The sequence below is a fragment of the Anopheles stephensi genome, chromosome 3, assembly GCF_013141755.1.
Source record: "Anopheles stephensi strain Indian chromosome 3, UCI_ANSTEP_V1.0, whole genome shotgun sequence".
NCBI classification, from domain to species: Eukaryota; Metazoa; Arthropoda; class Insecta; order Diptera; family Culicidae; genus Anopheles; species Anopheles stephensi.
In genome coordinates this window covers 69,692,647-69,711,392 of record NC_050203.1, presented here as the reverse complement: position 1 = coordinate 69,711,392, position 18,746 = coordinate 69,692,647, and the positions used below count along the sequence as shown (strand labels likewise).

Below are 18,746 nucleotides of genomic sequence, written 5' to 3'. Positions count from 1 at the left end.
GAAACGCCCAAACCGTCTTGTTGTCCGAAAGCAGGCGGAATCGAGTCCAAGCGGACGCCAAAAGTGTGTTAATGAGATGAGATGGGCGTACGGTGTGGCCTACAGCACCGCTCGCGGTGGGTTATTTCGGTTGAGATTGTGCTAGGGAAAGGTCGCGTTTCGTTCGTCGAAGGATCCCGCGCCCGGGAGTGCCCGCCTGGTGCTAGGGGTTCAACCGTGTGGCCGACTCGACGGGGTCCTTCGTTTGGTGGCGTGTAGTGTTGCTGTACTTTAATCGTTCGTGGTCACGTTGAGGATAGTTTAATTGGGTAGCTGTGTAGAAAGGTGTGTTGTTTCGCAGTGGGTGTCCTCGGGTGTAAGATAACGCTGTCCTTTACAAATGGAACCCGTGTTGAGACCGTGTAGATGTGCTGTTTTTTCGCGGTGCTAGGTGATTCGCGCGGTTGAGGTCCAAATTAGCGGTGAAATAGAGTTGTACCGAGCTGGTAGAACAGCAGAGTGTGTCTTGTGGCGTGAGGAACTTCAGAGAACACGTGGTCGTTTGTTGGAGTTGAAGAGTTACTTTAGATAGATCTACTAAATTAGTACACAGTGAATACGTCAGATTAGAGCACTTCATAAAACTCCAGCTCTCCAACAATATGTTGGAGATTAAAGTAGTGCTTGACGGGACGCAGCGCACAAGCACTAACTGCCCAGAGACCGCCCTCGCCGTTCCTTATGTATTCATAGAGGCATAGGAAAATCGATGGAAATTCCATCGGTGGGAAAGGTGAAAAAGGTAGAAAACTCCAGCACATGTCAAGGACTTCAACACAAATCTGTTGCACTGCGGTTGCTGAATCAATAAACTACGCCAGTGGGACAAATTTGTCGCTCTGTGCTCTGTGGTTTGTGCACGTTTGTTGCGGTATTGAAGTATTTGGCTTTAGAGGAAGAGAAATAGTGTCGTGGGTTTGGTGAATTCTTGGAAGTGCGATATTGAAAGCGTTTTTGGTGATTTTGTTGGTGATCTCCGGTTTTCTCCTCTCCAGTGCACGTATTTCGCATGGTGAATAAAACGATCGGCACGTGGAAGCGATGAACGTGCGCGGTTAAGATACAGTTGTGATTCCTTTTTCGTTTAACCTCGGCTAGACAGTGGAAAGATCCGCCGCGAGGAGCACACAATGGATAAGTCGAAAAAGCCGCCAGCTACGGCTGGCGGTGGTACCGGTGCGGCCGGTACCGGGGCAGGCGGTACGGGCCCGGGCGCACCGGGTGCAGCCGGTGGAACCGGTGGTCCGGGCAAGGCTGGCGGAGCGGCCGGCGGTGGCAAGGGACCGGGCGGCAAGGGTCCGCCGAAAGGAAAGCCCAGCGATAGTGACGCACCGGGAGCCAGCGGCAAGGCGGAGGGTGAGTCGGGCACTGCCAAGGATGACTCCTCCGCCAACGGTGATAAGAAGTCGGATAAGGCTGACACTGAGCAGCCATCGCAGCCGAAGCCTGGCAGTGCCGGTGCGACGGTCCGCGACGGTGCCCAGAAGGTACTTAATCTGGCGATGAAAAGCGAATGGGCTCCCGTTGAAGCTGTGCTGAAAGGCTTGGAAAAGGCGGTTGCCGCCGGGGGCGATGACTCCAATCAAACCCCACTAGCGGGGGTGCTCGATCCGGTAAGTAGGAGGGATATGTGTGATAAGGAAGTGATAAGAGTGAACTGTTAAGGCTTCTTGAGGGTTATGAATTATTACGTCGGAGAAAAATGGCTCGGAGAAGTCATTGACTATTTAGTGAGAAGTAATCCTGTGGATATGTGGAGATGGGTTTTGCCTATCTAGACATAAGACATCCCACTAGACATAAGAGGAAATATATCCTTAACTCGCATAGAAAAGATGAACTAGATTTTTTTTTGAGGACGTTCGTTTATTTTTTGTCCAACATGGGTCACCTTTCAAAACCTACCGAACATTATCGTATCTTGTTTAGCGCCAAACTTTAGCCTTAGACAATAGAAAACGAAACAAAAAAATCTTTTACAACATTCAGGCCTTATGGTGAAACGCTTTTACGCTCTGCAGGCCATAAGTGGCGTTGTATTTCCATTCTGAGATTTTTCCTTTGTGAGGAGAGAGTCCTATTTGCAAAAATCTTTGCGTGTTGGTAGAAGCCCTCTGAGCCGCGTGCGAGAGGAAGATGCCCAAAAGGATTTTTGGCCCCGTATGTGTGGAAGGACAATAGAGGAGTCGTTACAATGACACGAGCTCTACGAGATGTACGATGATCTTACCATCGTGTAGCGCATTAGACTCGCCAGGCTCCGGTGGGCTGGTCACATCATGAGAATAACACCGGACGACCCAGCCCGTAAAGACCTTTTAGTACGTCCACACGAACCGAGGAGGCGTGGAAGGCCCAAATTGAGATGGAGTGATAGCGTTGATGCTTGCGCCAGAACGGCCGAGATAATGGGTTGGCAGACGACGGCGCTAAACCGTGAGCGGAATCGAAGATTGTTGCAGCAGGCCAAGACCGCAAAGCGGTTATAGCGCCTGATAAGTAAGTAAGTAAGTAAGTAAGTAGCGAGAATTCCATGGACGAGAAATTTACCACCTATACTTCATTTTATAAGAACATATGTTACAGTGGTTTTAGAGCTTTGAAGCATGTTTCATATTGCTAGAACCTTATAATGTGAATATTGCTGAGCCCATGAGCTTTTTGAAACTCTGATATCATCAATATATGTAAAGGATCGTAACTTTTTCTTTAAAAAAATAAATTAATCACTACGATGCAACGTTTGTCAAGGTACTCCGTGTTTAACTAACCTAATCGTACTGGTAATTAGAAGTCAGATCCTATGGTTGACAGAGGCGTGAGGGATGTTGTATCGAAAAGGTGGACCGATCTTTCCTTAGACCAAATTTACTTTTCTACAACAATTTGTATAGACTCGACGGACAGAATATCATAAGATCTCTTAATGAATATCCCAGCTGCTTTGATTTGTTGAGCAGCTGTTTAAGTCATCATTTCTTTAGAAGAACGTTTTATCATGTGTTATGAGCTTTTTGTATCAGTGTAGATGAAGAAATGGAATTCACGATTCAGGTCTTCTGGTTTAATTCTGTGTGGAATTAAAAGTCGTCAGACTCTCAGCATTTAAACGAGTATCGCTAGTAGCAGTGTGAGGACCAGAGCTTAATTAAATCTACCTTGTGACGACCCTACTATAGTGTTTATACTTCGAAATGGCGAACGAAAAAGAGTTTAATTTTGAACCGTGGTTTTAAAGATTAAAGCTCTCTTTAACACACTGTTCAGATCTGTCTAAATAGTTTATTGAAATAAGAACTTATTGTGATATACTTTGGTTAAAATTAGCCATAAATAGACTAACAAATGTCGTATCCACTATAATTAAAGATCTACAAACACAACATCAAAAGGCATGAGCGATTTTGGTTTCATTCCTCGCTTCAAGTTTAAAGCTCATTAAAATTTCAAATGCCTACACCGCGCTCTACCCCCATCACGAGCTTTCCTCCTCAGACTAGAACCTCAAAATCGGCGAAGCTTTTTGGAATAATTTTACTGATCGTTGACCTTTTACCCGACGCAAAGACAGGAGACGATACACCGTATCCTTTCGTAGTAGTGCCGCAACCTATTTTCGACTGATTGCGCAATCACTTTAAACTGTCGCCGGCATACCGTCCGTTCTTGGTGCTCTGTTCCAAAGCTGACTGGATGAAAATAGCCTTCCCCATCGTTTTTCTTACCCGCGCTAAGGAAGCACGGCTCAACGGGAGCAGGGGAATGAAACACCCTCACCCGGCAGGAAGAATTTATTGGTTTCGCAAACATGGCGACACATAACTCAGTTGCCACGCTGCTAGCCGAATGACCCGAATGAAGCCAGTGGCACTGGTCAGTTTGCGAGATTCAAGTTATGGACGAACGGAGCACCGTTGAAAGGTTCATTGGTGGACCGGTGGTGGTGAGTTATGCTACCAGTGTGGGGTGGAAAAATTTATTCCAATGACCGTTGGAAAATGATGCTTTGGGTCCGTTTTTCGGTCCTACAGACCAATGTGTGTGTGGTTGGGAGCTAAATGGCGCAAACCTGCATGCAAATGGTACGGGGTACGGGTATGGGGCTTTTGTTTTTCACGCACAACATTTTTTCGGACTTGCGGTTGCGGTTACCGTGTTCCGGACGACGTGAGGCATAATAAGAAACCGTTTTCCAACCCATACTGGTCGCGCTTAACACGCACCTTATTGTTTTTCGCCAAGGTAGAGAAGAAACAATTTACGTTACACTTACACCGGTACGGGGTGCTTTGAGACGCGCGACCAGCCTCTATTGTTCAATAGCTCAGCACTGGGCAAGCAACGGTGAATCACGAATTCGTTAATTGGTGGGCTATTTTAATCAACCCCAGTCATAAAAGCCGCACCGAAGCTAATTGGCAGGTTGATATGATGGATGCGATGGTCCAGCAAAAAGCACTGGACTTGACCGGACCGGACCGGGCCGGCTTCTTACATGTTTGGCAAAATTTAAGCATCGCATGCGTCACTCAAATTGGATCACACGGCAGCTCGCACGGTGCGTGCGTGGGTCATTTTTCCTGCAAAATGTGTGTAATGGTACAATCGTTTATAGATGATAAAAATGTTTTAGCCCTTGCTGCCCGTTTGCTGTGCCGTCCCAAACTGATTCGATGGCCTTAAATTGCCTCGAAAAGTTAATTTTAGTTCAGTTGCAAAATGGCCACCATTTCCCGCCCGGACTGTACAATTAACACACACACACAGAAAAAAAGCTTAAATGAAAAATTCGTTTCCAACGCCGGAGGACCACTTCATTGCGCAATGAATGCGGTTACGCTGATTGAAATCACCTTTCCATGAACAGTGTTTTTCCCCGAGGTCCACTTTATAACCTTTTCCTGCGATTGCCTGCAGTGGACGGCACAGAGGAAAAAATGGACAAGGCAGTTAAATAAAAAAGCATATCTTACCATCTACCAGAAGGGACTTTTCTTGAAGGTTTTTGCTTAGCGTTATAGCACACACACACAGGTGATGCATGCATGACCACTGCCAGAATCGGATGGCCATTTTTATCGGTGAAAAGGTCACAACGCCTCGAATCGGGGTCAGCAATGGTCATGAAGCAGGTGCAGCAAAACTGCACCATACTTGCAGTACGTCACGGGAGGGTTTATGAATGTCTTTTGCTTGTTAGGAAAGAACTTTACGTGAATTTTGTTTTTAACCTTCACTCTTTGACCATGAGCTGGGGACTTTGTGGGAAATTTTTTGCTGTATTAATCGTCAAGAGTTTTCTCTTCTCTTACTGTGATTATGGCTACTCCTGATCGTTGCGATCGAATTGTGGCCGTGTCGAACAAGCCGGCAAATGGCCACTGTGACTGGAGCTATGGCTGATTATATTTTAATTATGATTACAGGCTGTGTTTAAGCTGTGGTGGCGAGCGAAAGCTTACCCCTGATGTTGTGCCATACGAGCATAAAGCTCCGAGGCTAATGGTGATGGATGGGGTCCGGCTAGGCTTGCTGGTCTATTTTTTTTCCATCCCGATTGGACGTCAAAGATGAGGACGAAGGTTAACGAAGGCAGTGGTGTACGATTTGGTTTCCTTCGCGGGTGAGCTTGGTTGAGATTGACAGCTTTGGCAGTGTTTTGATGAAAATAGAAATGCTAATGAATTCGCACCGGCTGCGTAACGATAAGCGAGACGCCCTTGAACGGGACCAATGGCATCAAGCTAGCAAGCATGTGAAACAAGAACAAATCGTCCGTTTTTTTGGTTCTGTTTGAAGAAATTCATTACATGGTATGATTTTCAACTTGAGGTTCAAATGGCTTGCCTGCCTTCCAAAGCACGGCGAATCGATTTCTAGCGTGTTGATTCATTTAAATCTCCAGCTTTTAACGTTTGGCTTCCGAGCGATAGGCGGGATCTGCCGATGGGTGGGCATTTGTCACATGCGCTGTCGCCTGTTTGTGTTGTTGCTCAGATAAGACAGCATATTGATGCATATTGAACGAGCTGCCCAACTCATGTATACGAGTCACGAAACGCGTGTGTGAGTGGTCGTGATGTTCGTTTTTCATAAGAACAATTTGAAGTCTATATTTAGTGTTTTTCGAATCGCCGATTGTTTTTTAAACATATTTTTAGGTCGATGATTTCTAGTGCTTTTTTTGGGAATTTAAATCTTCATTTGAACCTAGTGAAAAAGATATGCATAATACTCCAAATAAAAGTAGCCCTCTATATGTCAACTTTCAAAACACGAAAAAAGTAAATGCTGCTTGACACCTCCAATAAGTAGAATGTAAAGTAACAGCAGCGCGTGGTATAGGTGACAAAGGGGCCGATCTTTGTACGGCAGAACCGGAGTTCAAATCCCATCCGGACCGTTTCCTGTAGTGGAGACTGACTATCCAACTACGTGTGGTATTTTTAAGATTAGTAAGCCAGATATGGCAGGCATGACCTAAGAGTAAGGGGGTTTAGTTAGACCAAAGAAGAAGAAGAAGAAGAAGAAAGTAAAAGCTCGTTCACTAATGCGTGATGAATTATATGCCTTTGTAGCGAATAATACGACATGTTGTCTTCTCTGTCTCCTTGGCTCCAGGACCGCAAGAACTCTTGGCTGGAAGTACTGGCTTCCTTGATTTAGCAAATAAGAGGCTAAACAAAGCAGAAGAAAACAACCTGAAAAGTGCGTAAAAATTCTATAAAAAGTTAGGAAATGCCTTATAATTAGTGAAATATTTATTTGGAAATTGTTTAGTTCATTCGAAAGGTTTAGTTATTTCTTAACCACGAATAAGACCGGGTCTCGAGCCATCGAATGAAACTTTTGAAACGCGTTGGGGAATGTTTAAAAAAAAGGAGTGGAATATTATAAGCCCGTTGTGGAATTTTGCAATCATATAATGGAATCTTACATTCAACGAGAAGAAATGTGCAACTCTTCTATGGAGCTTAGAACTGCAAGTTTGCAAACTTTCAACCGTGGGTTTTCTGCCGAGTATTTGGAGCATTCCAGTTAAACCTTAAACCTGTTTACATCAACATGCCGAAAAAGTATATTCATACAAGTTTAATCCATCAATTGGACGGAAGTATTGGTTTAATTACCACCATCTCGCTTCTAGAGACTTGATTGTATCCGTATCTTGTTATTCAGCCATGCGTACGGGGAGGCTTTCTGGATGGAATAAGAACCCTGTCCTTGTCGTGTGAAGATCAGCGCCACTGTCACTTCGGCCACTGGAAGTCCTCTTTGAAACACTGAAAATTCCACAGTTTCTTCGGACATCATGCACAATTTCATCAGATATGATTGCAAAGTTCCACAAAGGGCTTGTAATATTCCACTCCTTTTTTGAAATATTTCTCTTAGTGATTTAGCAGTTAATATAAAAGATTGTGTGAAGTGATGATTTATATTTATGCAATTGTTATAAGAGTGAACGTTTGAAAAATACTATTAGCACAGGAATACGGTCAGGCGTTACTATGTGAATAATTAATTAAATTAAAAAAAAATCCATTAGCACTCACTAGGTCATATCTCATTTCTTAAGAATCATTTTGCGTGAGACGTTTCTACAAATATGCCAAGAATGCACGACCTGTGTAATAGTAAAGTGAATTCCTGGAGACGAAACACCTGGACGTGTCATGCCACTCCATAAAAAAAATATTTTTCTCATAACTCACAAAATTTAAACATTGCATACAAATATCCGTGACCCACTGTTACACTTCGCTCTCTTCCAATCCAACACGCACTTTACCACCGTATCGAATACCAGATGCCTGGCAAATAATAGTGCAGGGAAAGTATTTGAATTTTCACTTCCGTCGATGCATAACATTTGCCGCTAAAGTATGCGAAACTGTCTCACCTTGTGCTGCGTGCGATACCGTGCGCTGGAGAAACGCAAAGCGCATAAATTAAACCGAAATAGCAACCGGTGGACGAGTAGCCGCTTGGGGCGCTCCATTAACATATTTTAAAACGCAACGTAGAAGGGATACATTTGCACAACCACCGCACTATAGTGGTGGTCGACGGTGCAACTACACCAGAAGTACATGCCAAACCGTAAAACATCCTTAACCAGTACGGAACAGGGGGGTTGAATAGGGTTTGGCACGTTTTTGTCGAGAATTTCATTTCTCAATCACCGTTGGAAAGGTATGTTGGAGGTACTTCTCCTCTCTTTTTCCTGCTGTAGAAGTAAACACAAAGAACTGCCGAACAGCCCGACCAATAGGCCGGTCAACTATGTCAACGACACCATCATCACGGTATCACGGTTGACCGTCTTGACTGATGCTTCTGACGGTGGTGGTTCCGTTCCGCACGGCCGTCCGTCCAGTGTAGATGAAATAATAGATTGCACGCTAGTGACGCATGGAATATGGAGTAGTACCAGCCTGGTGGGTCTGGTTTTTTCTCCACATGCAAGACGCCCGACACACGTAGGCGCGTTGGCACGAGCCACGCAAGAACGAAAACTATGCTCAAGACATACGAGCAAACCACGACGAACGGGACAAGATCTAGGACACGAGATAGCTGCAAAATGGCAACCGAATGTGGAACATTAAGGGGAGAACTAAAACAAAAACTTTCGTCCTTTTGACGCTCAGCAGGGGAGAGAGAGAGAGTTTGGGACGGGTTGAAATATTAACCACAGGAAGCCATTATTATCGGCCAATTTTAAACTCCTTCCCCCAGCAAAATAATTAGAAACTGTTGAGCTTTAAGTGTTTTAGACGGTGTTTTAGAGGACATTTATTTGAGTTAGTCAAGAACTTAGTTTTAATCGTGTTCTTTTTCTCAAACCATTCATTACAGGCCACCGGAATGACGCCCTTGATGTATGCCGTCAAGGATAATCGGACACCCATCCTGGACAGGATGATCGAGCTCGGTTCGGATGTCGGCGCCAGGAACAATGTGAGTATTGAATGCTTAACAACAACAACCAAAAAAATCCCCATAGTGTTCCCGTGTGACCTCTAGCGTAAACGGTATTTCGCAATGGTGGGAAAATCCTTAGTGCGCCTACCTGCCCTTCACGATATTCCAGCGAACTGCATTCCGCAATAGGAATTAACTTCGATAAGGCACGCACCATGGTACCGACCACCGTGGTGAAGTAATAAAAAACCGTCCACCCGTACGCTACAGGTCATCTAGACGTCATGTCGCACCGCCGGACCGCCGGGAGAGGTGATTCGTTTGAGCATTCGTTGAACTTCACCCGAATAAGCTGACCGGAGGACCGGCAAAGATATAAAGTAAATCTTTATCGCTGAAGCTCGCACTCACTGCCCACCGGTTCACTCCTGGGGTTGCTTGATTAGGAATCGTATTCGGGGGCCTTTTTCGTCTTCCGTTTTGCCGAACCTGACCAAAGTGTGTGTGTGGCTAGCAGCTCTTGAAACACTTTTACCGATGAACTTTACCCACTTTTCGGATGCAAATGAGGTAATTCTTTGAATGAGGTTTTCGACTACGGCTGTTGAAGCGGCTCTTGTTGGATGATTTTTTTACACAGAATTCTGAACATATTTTATAACAATGCGAAATTAATGGAATCATAAAGTTTTAAGGAGATTGTTACTAATCATGAAAAATATTCAAACGTCTGATAAATCACTTTGTGAATAGGGCCTTAATTGTTTCTGGTTTTCGATTAGCAATTTTATTTTTGAGGCTAATGAGTTGAAAAGGTCCAAAAGCTGTACGGGATGTTTAATTATATGAAAAAAATGTATTAAAAGCAGTTATAAGCTGTCATGAAAGCTTGTTAAAGTATTCAAAAGATATTTTATAAGATTTTATTAATTGTTTCAATGTGTTTCATACGTTGATTGATGCATATTTTTATCATTATTAAAAGGTAAAACAAATTAACTTTTAATTCTCGTACATTTCAACTAAATAGTTTATTAACTTGCCAAAATGACAGAAAAGCAACAGTAATTTTAGGTAGTTTTAAAAAGAATTTATCTGCATAACTTAATCAAAACATAGTTAATTGTTAATAATTTGAGCACAAAATTTATAAAAAATTATATAAAAAACCACATTTCATAACGCCAAATGAGAATGATTTAAATAATTTATGTTAATTCTGAGAGTGAATTGAAATAAAATTATTTTGTCCTATCTCAATATGTTCTCATTCCACTGTGCACTTCAACTCAATCTTGCGTGTACGTATGTGTTCCATGAAAATTTTGGGCCTTTCGATGGTTATTAGCCATTTTGAATTCCTGAGATTAAGTTATCTACCTAAGTCCTCCTTTTTTAGTTTACAAGTTAAACTGATCAAGGTAAATAAACGCTCAATAACATCATTAAAATTACAACATAAATAATCGAATTTTATAATTTTCACCTTCAAATCGCGTAATCATAATTTAATTCCAATCATAATATTGTTTAAATGATCAATAATACCAACAAACTGCCACATGGCTGGGTCCGCCGGTCCATTCCGACCGGTCAGACCATGACCTCGTTCGGTATCATTACATGGGCGCTGATGTGTTCTGCTCCCGCCATAGCTCCGTGCCCTCGGCTATCGGCGGGAAACTTTCGTCATGTCCTTCGCACACAACGGTTTGAAGCTATCAAGTACATTTTTTCTGTCTGATTTCGGTGCCTTCCGGTTCATTTCCGGGTTTTTGATGGCTATCGAGATATTTTTACCAAGAGCAATTATTTTTTTAATACTTACTGCACTTGTCGCTCGTTACTTGTTTTTAGTTAAAAATTGCTTACTCTACTCTAAAACCCGAATCCCCCCCCCCCCCCCCCCCATCGGCAATATTGATTAGCGATGCATCCGTTGTGCGAGAATCGTGCGATTGCATGCGAGCACAAAATCAATCAACAAGTTGACCCGGTCGGTACCGTCTTTCTTCTCCATGGCAAGAGTCTGTCGGAAATTCTTAGCGGAACCACACCCACACAGTAGCCGTGAAATGCAAACCAGAAAATTGCTTCTCCCTCACCGACCGGACGCTACCGACATCAATTTCAATTTCGAGCAGGCCCCCCCCGCGAAACGGTGGTGGAGATTTTAAGGTTATCATTAGGGTAGGGCTTGTAGAATGTGACAGCTCGTACAGATGTGGTGCTGCTACCTTGACATCCTTTCTATTTTGCTTTTGGTCAAAAGTTGGATACTGATCGTTCGGACATGAAAAATGTTTTTTTCGTGCGATGAATCATTTGGTGTGGTGTGTATGCCGCTAATGGGCGATGATGTCCTACGCATCGTGGGTGTCGTATGGTTAGAAGACATCAAATTACCGGACGGGACATATCGATGCCTCGCCTTTGAACCGTACCAAGCGTGTTAGTGGATGATTCATTTAAATTGGACAATGATTTATTGGTGGCAATGATTAGGATGTGTGGATGTGAAGGTCGTTTGGTGAGTGATGTATTGGCAAAGGGCGTTGGAGGATCTAGCTTGGCCCTGCCTAATGATCAGGGACTTTACCACAAAACGAGTGGTCATTAGTAGTGAGGCTCGTTCCGTTTTGAAAGATATATCATGCTGTATTTAATTAGAGCGGATTAATTATACTTGAAACCATGTGCCTCTTGAGGCACTCTGCATTAATTAATGGGAACTTTAATTTAATCTTAAGCTAATGGTTGTTGCGAAATATCTGAACAGTATTGATTTTATTTTGTGGTGAAAACGCACATTAAAATAGAATCATTTTATTGGCAAAGATTTAGCGATAAGCGTCCCTAGTACGGTGGAAACTTTCCAATTCGTCACCAATAAACTTTATGTTTTATTGGCCGTAGCTTCACGTGCCAACATCGCTTACCAATACATCCAGCGCTTGTTTCTTGCTCCGTTGGTATTAGTACAGCAACTTCCCCTCCAAAGCTGTACACAAACACTTGGACAGTTTCCTAGCGACGCGGCTAGAGCGAGAAGCAGCACATGTTTTTCACGAAAAAGCACAAACACATACACACTCGCTCTCTGTATTTACCACCATCAGACCCCAAACTCGTACAGTATATAAGCGTCCGGCAAAGTTTGGTGTTTGGATGGAAAAAAAGTTGTCGATTGCCAGCATGCACCGCCCGACTCATTTGCATGATCGTCATCAGCAATCATCAGCACGAAAAGTCCAGCCAGGGCCATGATTTTGGACGCACCGTTTGTGTGTGCAAAGCAACAGGTTTAGCCTGCCTTTTTTCCTATTTGAGAGAAGAAAAAAAAAAAAACGCTTGCCTTAAGAGGCCGGCATTTTGCATTTGGCTCCGTTGGGTTTCGTTTCCGGTTTCCGGGTTGCTTACTGAACGTCACTGCATCCTTTGTCTCGCGTCACGGCAAGCGAATGTTGAGCAAATTTCGTTCACCAGTGCAATAAATAACGCGTCCGGGTGACACGAAACGTTGCAGGTTTAGCGTGCTAAATGGGTTAAAAGCCAACCTGGTCCCGTCCCATATTTGCATATTTAGTCGCAGTGATAAATTCGGCACTCGCTGTTCAAAGGTCAACATTTTTAATCATTTGGCCATTTTTAATTGAAAACTGAAGTTTTGCTAAAGCGATAAGATAAGCAGTTAAAGAGAAAAAAGGGTTTGGGTCTTGGGATCTTGGATCTCTGGAAACCATTACGAGAGTTCAAGGGTATCTTCTCGCGTGCCGTAGCCAAAATCAAGCATTACTGGTGGAACGAGTTGAACGTGTGGCGAATGTGTGGTAACCTGCCCTCTTTCTGGCACTGCTAAGCATTCGGTGAGCTTCGGATGAACTTTGCATGTTTGACGGTGGTTTCCTGGCGCACCTTCGGGCCAACCGGATGATGGGAAAACGGCAAGCGCTTTCTTATCTAATTAGACCCATTTGCATCATCGAAGCGCGATTCTGGGTGGAAGCGGGGAACCTTGTTTTTCAGGTTTTTAGGTTAATTGAGAATAAAAGTTTAAGGCACATGACGAGGCAGAAGAGATTAAGTGGTATTTTTAAGTATTTAAGGTGTGGTTGCCGATAAATTGGATTTGGAAATGTGTGCTTTCTAGGCAGTTTTCTATTAAGTTAATGAGGCTAATGGTATTGGCTTCCATAACTTACTCGTTTTAAAAGCTTTCTTTCATATTTGAAACTAAGCATGAACACATAATGTTGTTCAAAATGTTATACTAAAGTTCAGAAACTGCACTTACATTAAATCGTACAGAAACATTCGTGCAACACGATTATGGGCCGACTTGCTGATAAGGCCATGTAATGCAGGGCTACAAGGTTTCAACAGCATGCTGCTCACCGAAACTGTAACCTTTTTCACGTTTTAAAGTTCCCGAAACGTGTAGAGTTTTTTTTTTAAATTAACATCTCGCGTGAGGTTGGAGATTGAACAAGCAATGTACGGTTGTTGATCTTTGGTCGGTGATAAAAAAGTAATAACATGATCGGAAATGGTTTACCTTACGGACATGGTCGCGCAAAGTTAGCACACGAAAACATGCTTTGGATGGACTTTTAGGAATTAAAAATATATTCTGCGTAGCTGAAGCATTGACCGCGTGAAATTTTACTGCTGTATCTTATCAAAATTTTCCCTGAAATAAGTATTTTTATTGCTTTAAGGACTATTTCAATAGACTCTTCAGGTTAGCAATCATTGAAATATCATAAATTTTTAATAGCAATGCATTTTTTCCCCTTACAGGACAATTACAATGTGATACATATTGCTTCCATGTACTCTAGAGAGGATGTAGTTAAATTACTTTTACAAAAGCGAGGAGTGGATCCATATTCAACTGGTGGGGTAAGTCGGTTCTATTAATTATTGAAACCTGTGCTTTACACAATGCTCTAGCAACACAACGAAGGACAATCCATCGGAAAATGTGATTGGCGCGGTAATTATATATGACGGACAGGCGTTCGATGCGTGAAGGATCATGCGTCTCCATCGTGAAAGACTAGGCGTCTCCATCGGATCTGATTGATATTTTAAATATTATTTGGAGTTTAAAATTTATAATATTTTGTTCTGATTTTATTTTCATTCTCTAACACCATACATTTCTAAGCGTGTGTGTGCGTGTATAAAAGTTTCTCTCCTTTCAAAATCTATCAATGAAACACAGAGGCAATACTTACACACAACCTCATGCAAAACACACCTATCTATCTCGTCCGGAAGAAATGCCACTTCCGGCTGCCCGTTACACACGCCAGGCTATCATAAATTTCAGCAAACGTTATCCATGGTTGAGCCCGAAAGAATAAACAAAAACCTCGTACATACCAACACAACACCGTGCTCATACCATCGAAGGCAAATGCATACCGACGTATTGCAACCCCAAAGCTAGTAGAACGACAGCTAGAGGTAGGCATAACGATATTTCTATCATTTTGATGTCTGTACCGTACACAGCTCGCTACAGTTTCGGGCGTAGCAGTCGGGCTGCTATCCAAAAACACAACTCCGAAGAGACATTGATTTGTCGTTGTTTATGCCCCAGGCAGCGTCGGTCGGGTTGTTTGCTTGTTCGGGCGCAAAGCATACTCTTTCGCTCGTGCCTACCTGTTCTTTGTGCGTTCTTCCTTACTCGCATGCCGTTTGGCGCCCAAAAAAATTTTTTTATTGCTTTCCTAGGGGGAGGTAACGGAAGGACAATCAGTTATGAGGGGGTGTATGGGTGGGGAATATTTTCAATTTCAATGCTGCAAAAAAAGATGGGACTTATTTCAATTTAGTTGAACTTCGACTGTTTGGCATCGTAGTCGCGTCGCATCGGGCACTGGAACTGGTTTCGAAACGCCAGGAGTCTAATTCAAAGTGACGCAGGCCGGGTAGTGAAAGGTGGTTCGTTGTTTTGTTGCTCGCACCGTCCCTCCGCCCCGTTTTTGTCTTTTGCCCTTGGCCCGGGACTATTCTTGGGAAGGTCCATAAACATACACACACACACACGCATACGTTGGAACCGATAAGCAGCTGCATTATGTAAGGTGACGCGAGGCCTAGCGGGCACCTCGGCACTGATAAGTGCAGTATCGCGAGTGCACTGTGCGATAACGTACTGGTGGTGCGGTGGTGTTTCTAGTGATAGTAAGAGTAACGTGGTGACAATCGTACCTACTGCCATATTGCTCCAGTGACCGCACGTACAGTAACAGCAACTTTAAAACTTGTAGCTTGTGGATTGCTGGTGAGATGGTACCTCAAGTAAGCAGGCCCTCTTGCGGAATTTCACTGTAAACTGCCTTTCCCGCTCGCTCACGGTGGTTCCAGCAACTGCCCAAAGATGTCAGGATGTGATGTTGTAGGGTTGCGAAGTAAATAAAAACAAAGCCACGTGTTTGAGCTGTGCGGACAAAAAAGGGATCGGAAAAGGAGGAGCAGAGTGAAAGAAAACTCACCGACATAACAAAAACACACAGTGCGACGGACGGTTACCGGTACAAAGGCAGTTCCTATTCGGTTGGTCCCGCATGGACTATGGTACATGGTTGCTGTCGGCCGGTCGTTTGCAACTCGTTGGCGCTGGCAGACTATGAGCCGAGACCGTGTGGGTGGTCCGACAGAGTGGTGCAGCAGCTACGCGGCTATGTTGAAGCAGTTTGTTACTATTTAGCGTTGAGACTATTGAGATCCGGCATGTCGGGCACCAAGGGATGGAAGATTAAGGTAATGTGAGATGTTTTGAATTTGCCTGTATGTCATTCGGAACCCGCTGTGAGCGAATGTAATGATGGATTCGTGTTACGGTTTTAGGAAAATTCTTTTAATACTTTTGAGATATTTTCAAACACAGCATTGTAACTTTTACCATAAAAAGTAAAAGAAATATTCAATTTTGTTTAAACATTCAATTCCTTTTGCTTTAATCTTTTTAAAAACTCAACTTACAAAAATTAAAATTTTGAAGTCAAAAATAGAAATAAGATAAAGCTTCAATCTAATTCAGTCTAAAACTCACAGAAAATGATAAAAAAACATTTATAAACCTCTGCAGTCTCAGGTCTTCTTTATCAAATAATAAAAAATACCGATTTTTAGCTGGAAGTTTTATTTAATTAATATTATTTTTTGCTCTGCTTTTATTATTTTTTTGCTCTGCTAATGGGGTAGGAACCGAAGCTCCTCTCGGGGTTACACAGGCTCTCCTACCCAACTCCTATTCCGTCACGTCCTCGTCGTACAGAGTGGTAACTTTCTCCACCACATATCCAAGCTTGGGTACACGGGCCTGTCCCAACCCCTTGGGCGGATGGTGGAGAAAGGCTAAACAGGAGGGGGGTGGGCAGACCAGGCAACTGGTCTGTCTGTACGTCGGGGGGGTAACCAGACGTTAAACCAAACTGCCACGAGGCCCTCCAGAGGTACCTGGGGGCTTGGGCGCAGGGCCAGTCCCCCTGCCCCAAGTAACACTGCGACTACGGAAAGCTTAAATAATTATGCGATACCCGGATTATACGATATCAGACCCCCGCACCGTCCAAAAAATAATATTGTTATGGGCTCATGGAACGTACGCACTCTCTACAGAGCCGGAGCCTTGAAGCAACTTGATGACGCCCTAGCCATACTGAACATGGACCTCGTAGCGCTACAAGAGATCCGTTGGTTAGGGAATGGTGTGCATAACAGGCGTGGCAGTAGCCGCTACGATATATACTTCAGCTGCCACGACCGCCACCATATGCTCGGAACGGGTTTCGCCGTCGGTCCGCGGCTGAAATCCGAAATCATCGGCTTCAAGGCTATCAATGATAGGCTATGCACCCTGCGCATGCGAGGCAGATTCTTCAACATCAGCCTCATCAACGTTCACGCCCCTACCGAAGACAAGGATGAAGAGGAGAAGGACCTGTTCTATGGCCGCCTCACAAAAATCATTGACCAGTGTCCCAGGCACGATGTTAAAATCATTCTGGGGGACTTCAATGCAAAAGTCGGTAGGGAGTCAATGTACCGCCAATACATTGGAAGTCACAGTCTACATGAGCACAGTAACGACAATGGTAGTAGATTGGTCCAGTTTGCAGCTGCAAACAATCTGGTTGTGGGAAGTACCAAGTTTGCGCGCCGAGACATTCACAAAGCTACGTGGATGTCTCCGGATGGAGCCACTTCCAATCAGATAGACCACGTGTTGATTAGCCGCCGAAGACAGTCGAGCTTGTTGAACGTCAGAACGTATCGAGGGGCCAACATCGATTCCGATCACTATTTGGTTGGCTTAGTGATTCGTTGCAGAATCGCCCGTCCCCGCGTCAATGGGGGCGAAGTTAACCCGCAGGCTCGGCTCAACACGGACTCCCTAAAGGACAGTCACGTCCAACAGGCATTCAAATCCGCTTTAGGTGAGGCTCTACTACCAGAAAATGAATATGAAACTACGAGCGAACGGTGGAACGCTCTAAAAACAAAAATAATAAGCTGTGCCAATTCCACACTCCCACCACGTCGGGGCAACACCAGATCTGGCTGGTTCGACGAAGATTGTAGACATGTGACAGAACGTAAAAACTGCGCATACCGAGTAATGCAGCAGCGGCATAGAACGCGGGCATGCGCAGAGGAATACTCACGGCTCAGGAGAGAAGAGAAAAGAGTTCACCGCACCAAAAAACAACTTTGGGAAGAGCAGCGGGTGCGGGAACTTCAAGAAATCAGAGTGCGTTACGGACCAGGAAGAAAGTTTTACCAGGAGATAGCAGGTCGCCGAAATAACTTTAGACCTAAGGTGACCTGCTGTCGGAATAAGGATGGGGATCTGGTCAGTTACCAGCCAGAGGTCCTCTCGCGATGGGCTCAGTACTTTGATGAATTGCTAAATGATCAGTTCAACGAACAGCTAGAGGCTCCACTAGCAGATGATATCATGCTACTGCCACCTAGCATAGATGAAACACGAATGGCCATCCGTCGGCTCAAGAACAACAAGGCACCAGGCACCGACGGAATAGTAGCCGAACTGATCAAAAACGGTGGTGCAGCACTCGAACAGGAAATTCATCAAATTATTACTGAGGTATGGGATAGCGAATCGATGCCTTGTGATTGGAATCTTGGCATCATCTATCCTATATACAAGAAGGGAGACAGGCTAGAGTGCAGCAACTACAGGGGTATTACGGTGTTGAATACCGCCTACAAGATCTTCTCCCTAATCTTACAAGATCGACTTGTCCCATTCGTTGAAGAGATAGTCGGAAACTATCAGAGAGGATTCCGAAACGGAAAATCAACCACTGACCAGATCTTCACGATGCGGCAAATCTTGGAGAAGATGGCGGAGCAACAGCTCCACTCCTACCATCTCTTCATTGATTTCAAAGCCGCCTATGACAGCATAGCCAGGGTAAAACTGTACGACGCAATGAGCTCTTTTGGAATCCCGGCCAAGCTTACCAGGCTTGTACGAATGACAATGGCCAACATCACATGCCAGGTGAAGGTGGATGGAAAACTCTCAGGGCCCTTTGCTACCACCAAGGGCCTGCGCCAGGGAGATGGGCTCGCCTGTCTCCTCTTCAACCTGGCGCTAGAGAGAGCCATCCGTGACTCAGAGGTGGAAACTTCGGGGACCATCTTCTATAAGTCAATCCAGATCCTGGCATACGCTGATGACATAGACATCATTGGTTTGAGGCTCTCCTATGTAGCAGAAGCTTATCAAAGGATCG

At 44.2% G+C, this 18,746-nt stretch overlaps 1 protein-coding gene across 3 annotated transcripts in view; it reads left to right on the top strand.

Annotated features, from left to right (window-relative positions):
* LOC118512512 (serine/threonine-protein phosphatase 6 regulatory ankyrin repeat subunit B) overlaps positions 1-18,746 on the top strand; it is a 44,368-nt gene that overhangs the window by 414 nt on the left and 25,208 nt on the right. For all 3 annotated transcript variants that reach the window (XM_036057030.1, XM_036057029.1, XM_036057031.1), the window contains exons 2-4: positions 1,035-1,652; positions 8,902-9,003; positions 13,768-13,869. In XM_036057030.1, coding sequence (XP_035912923.1) covers positions 1,170-1,652; positions 8,902-9,003; positions 13,768-13,869 — 687 coding nt within the window. In that variant the 5' untranslated portion in view covers positions 1,035-1,169. The remainder of the gene's footprint in view (positions 1-1,034; positions 1,653-8,901; positions 9,004-13,767; positions 13,870-18,746) is intronic.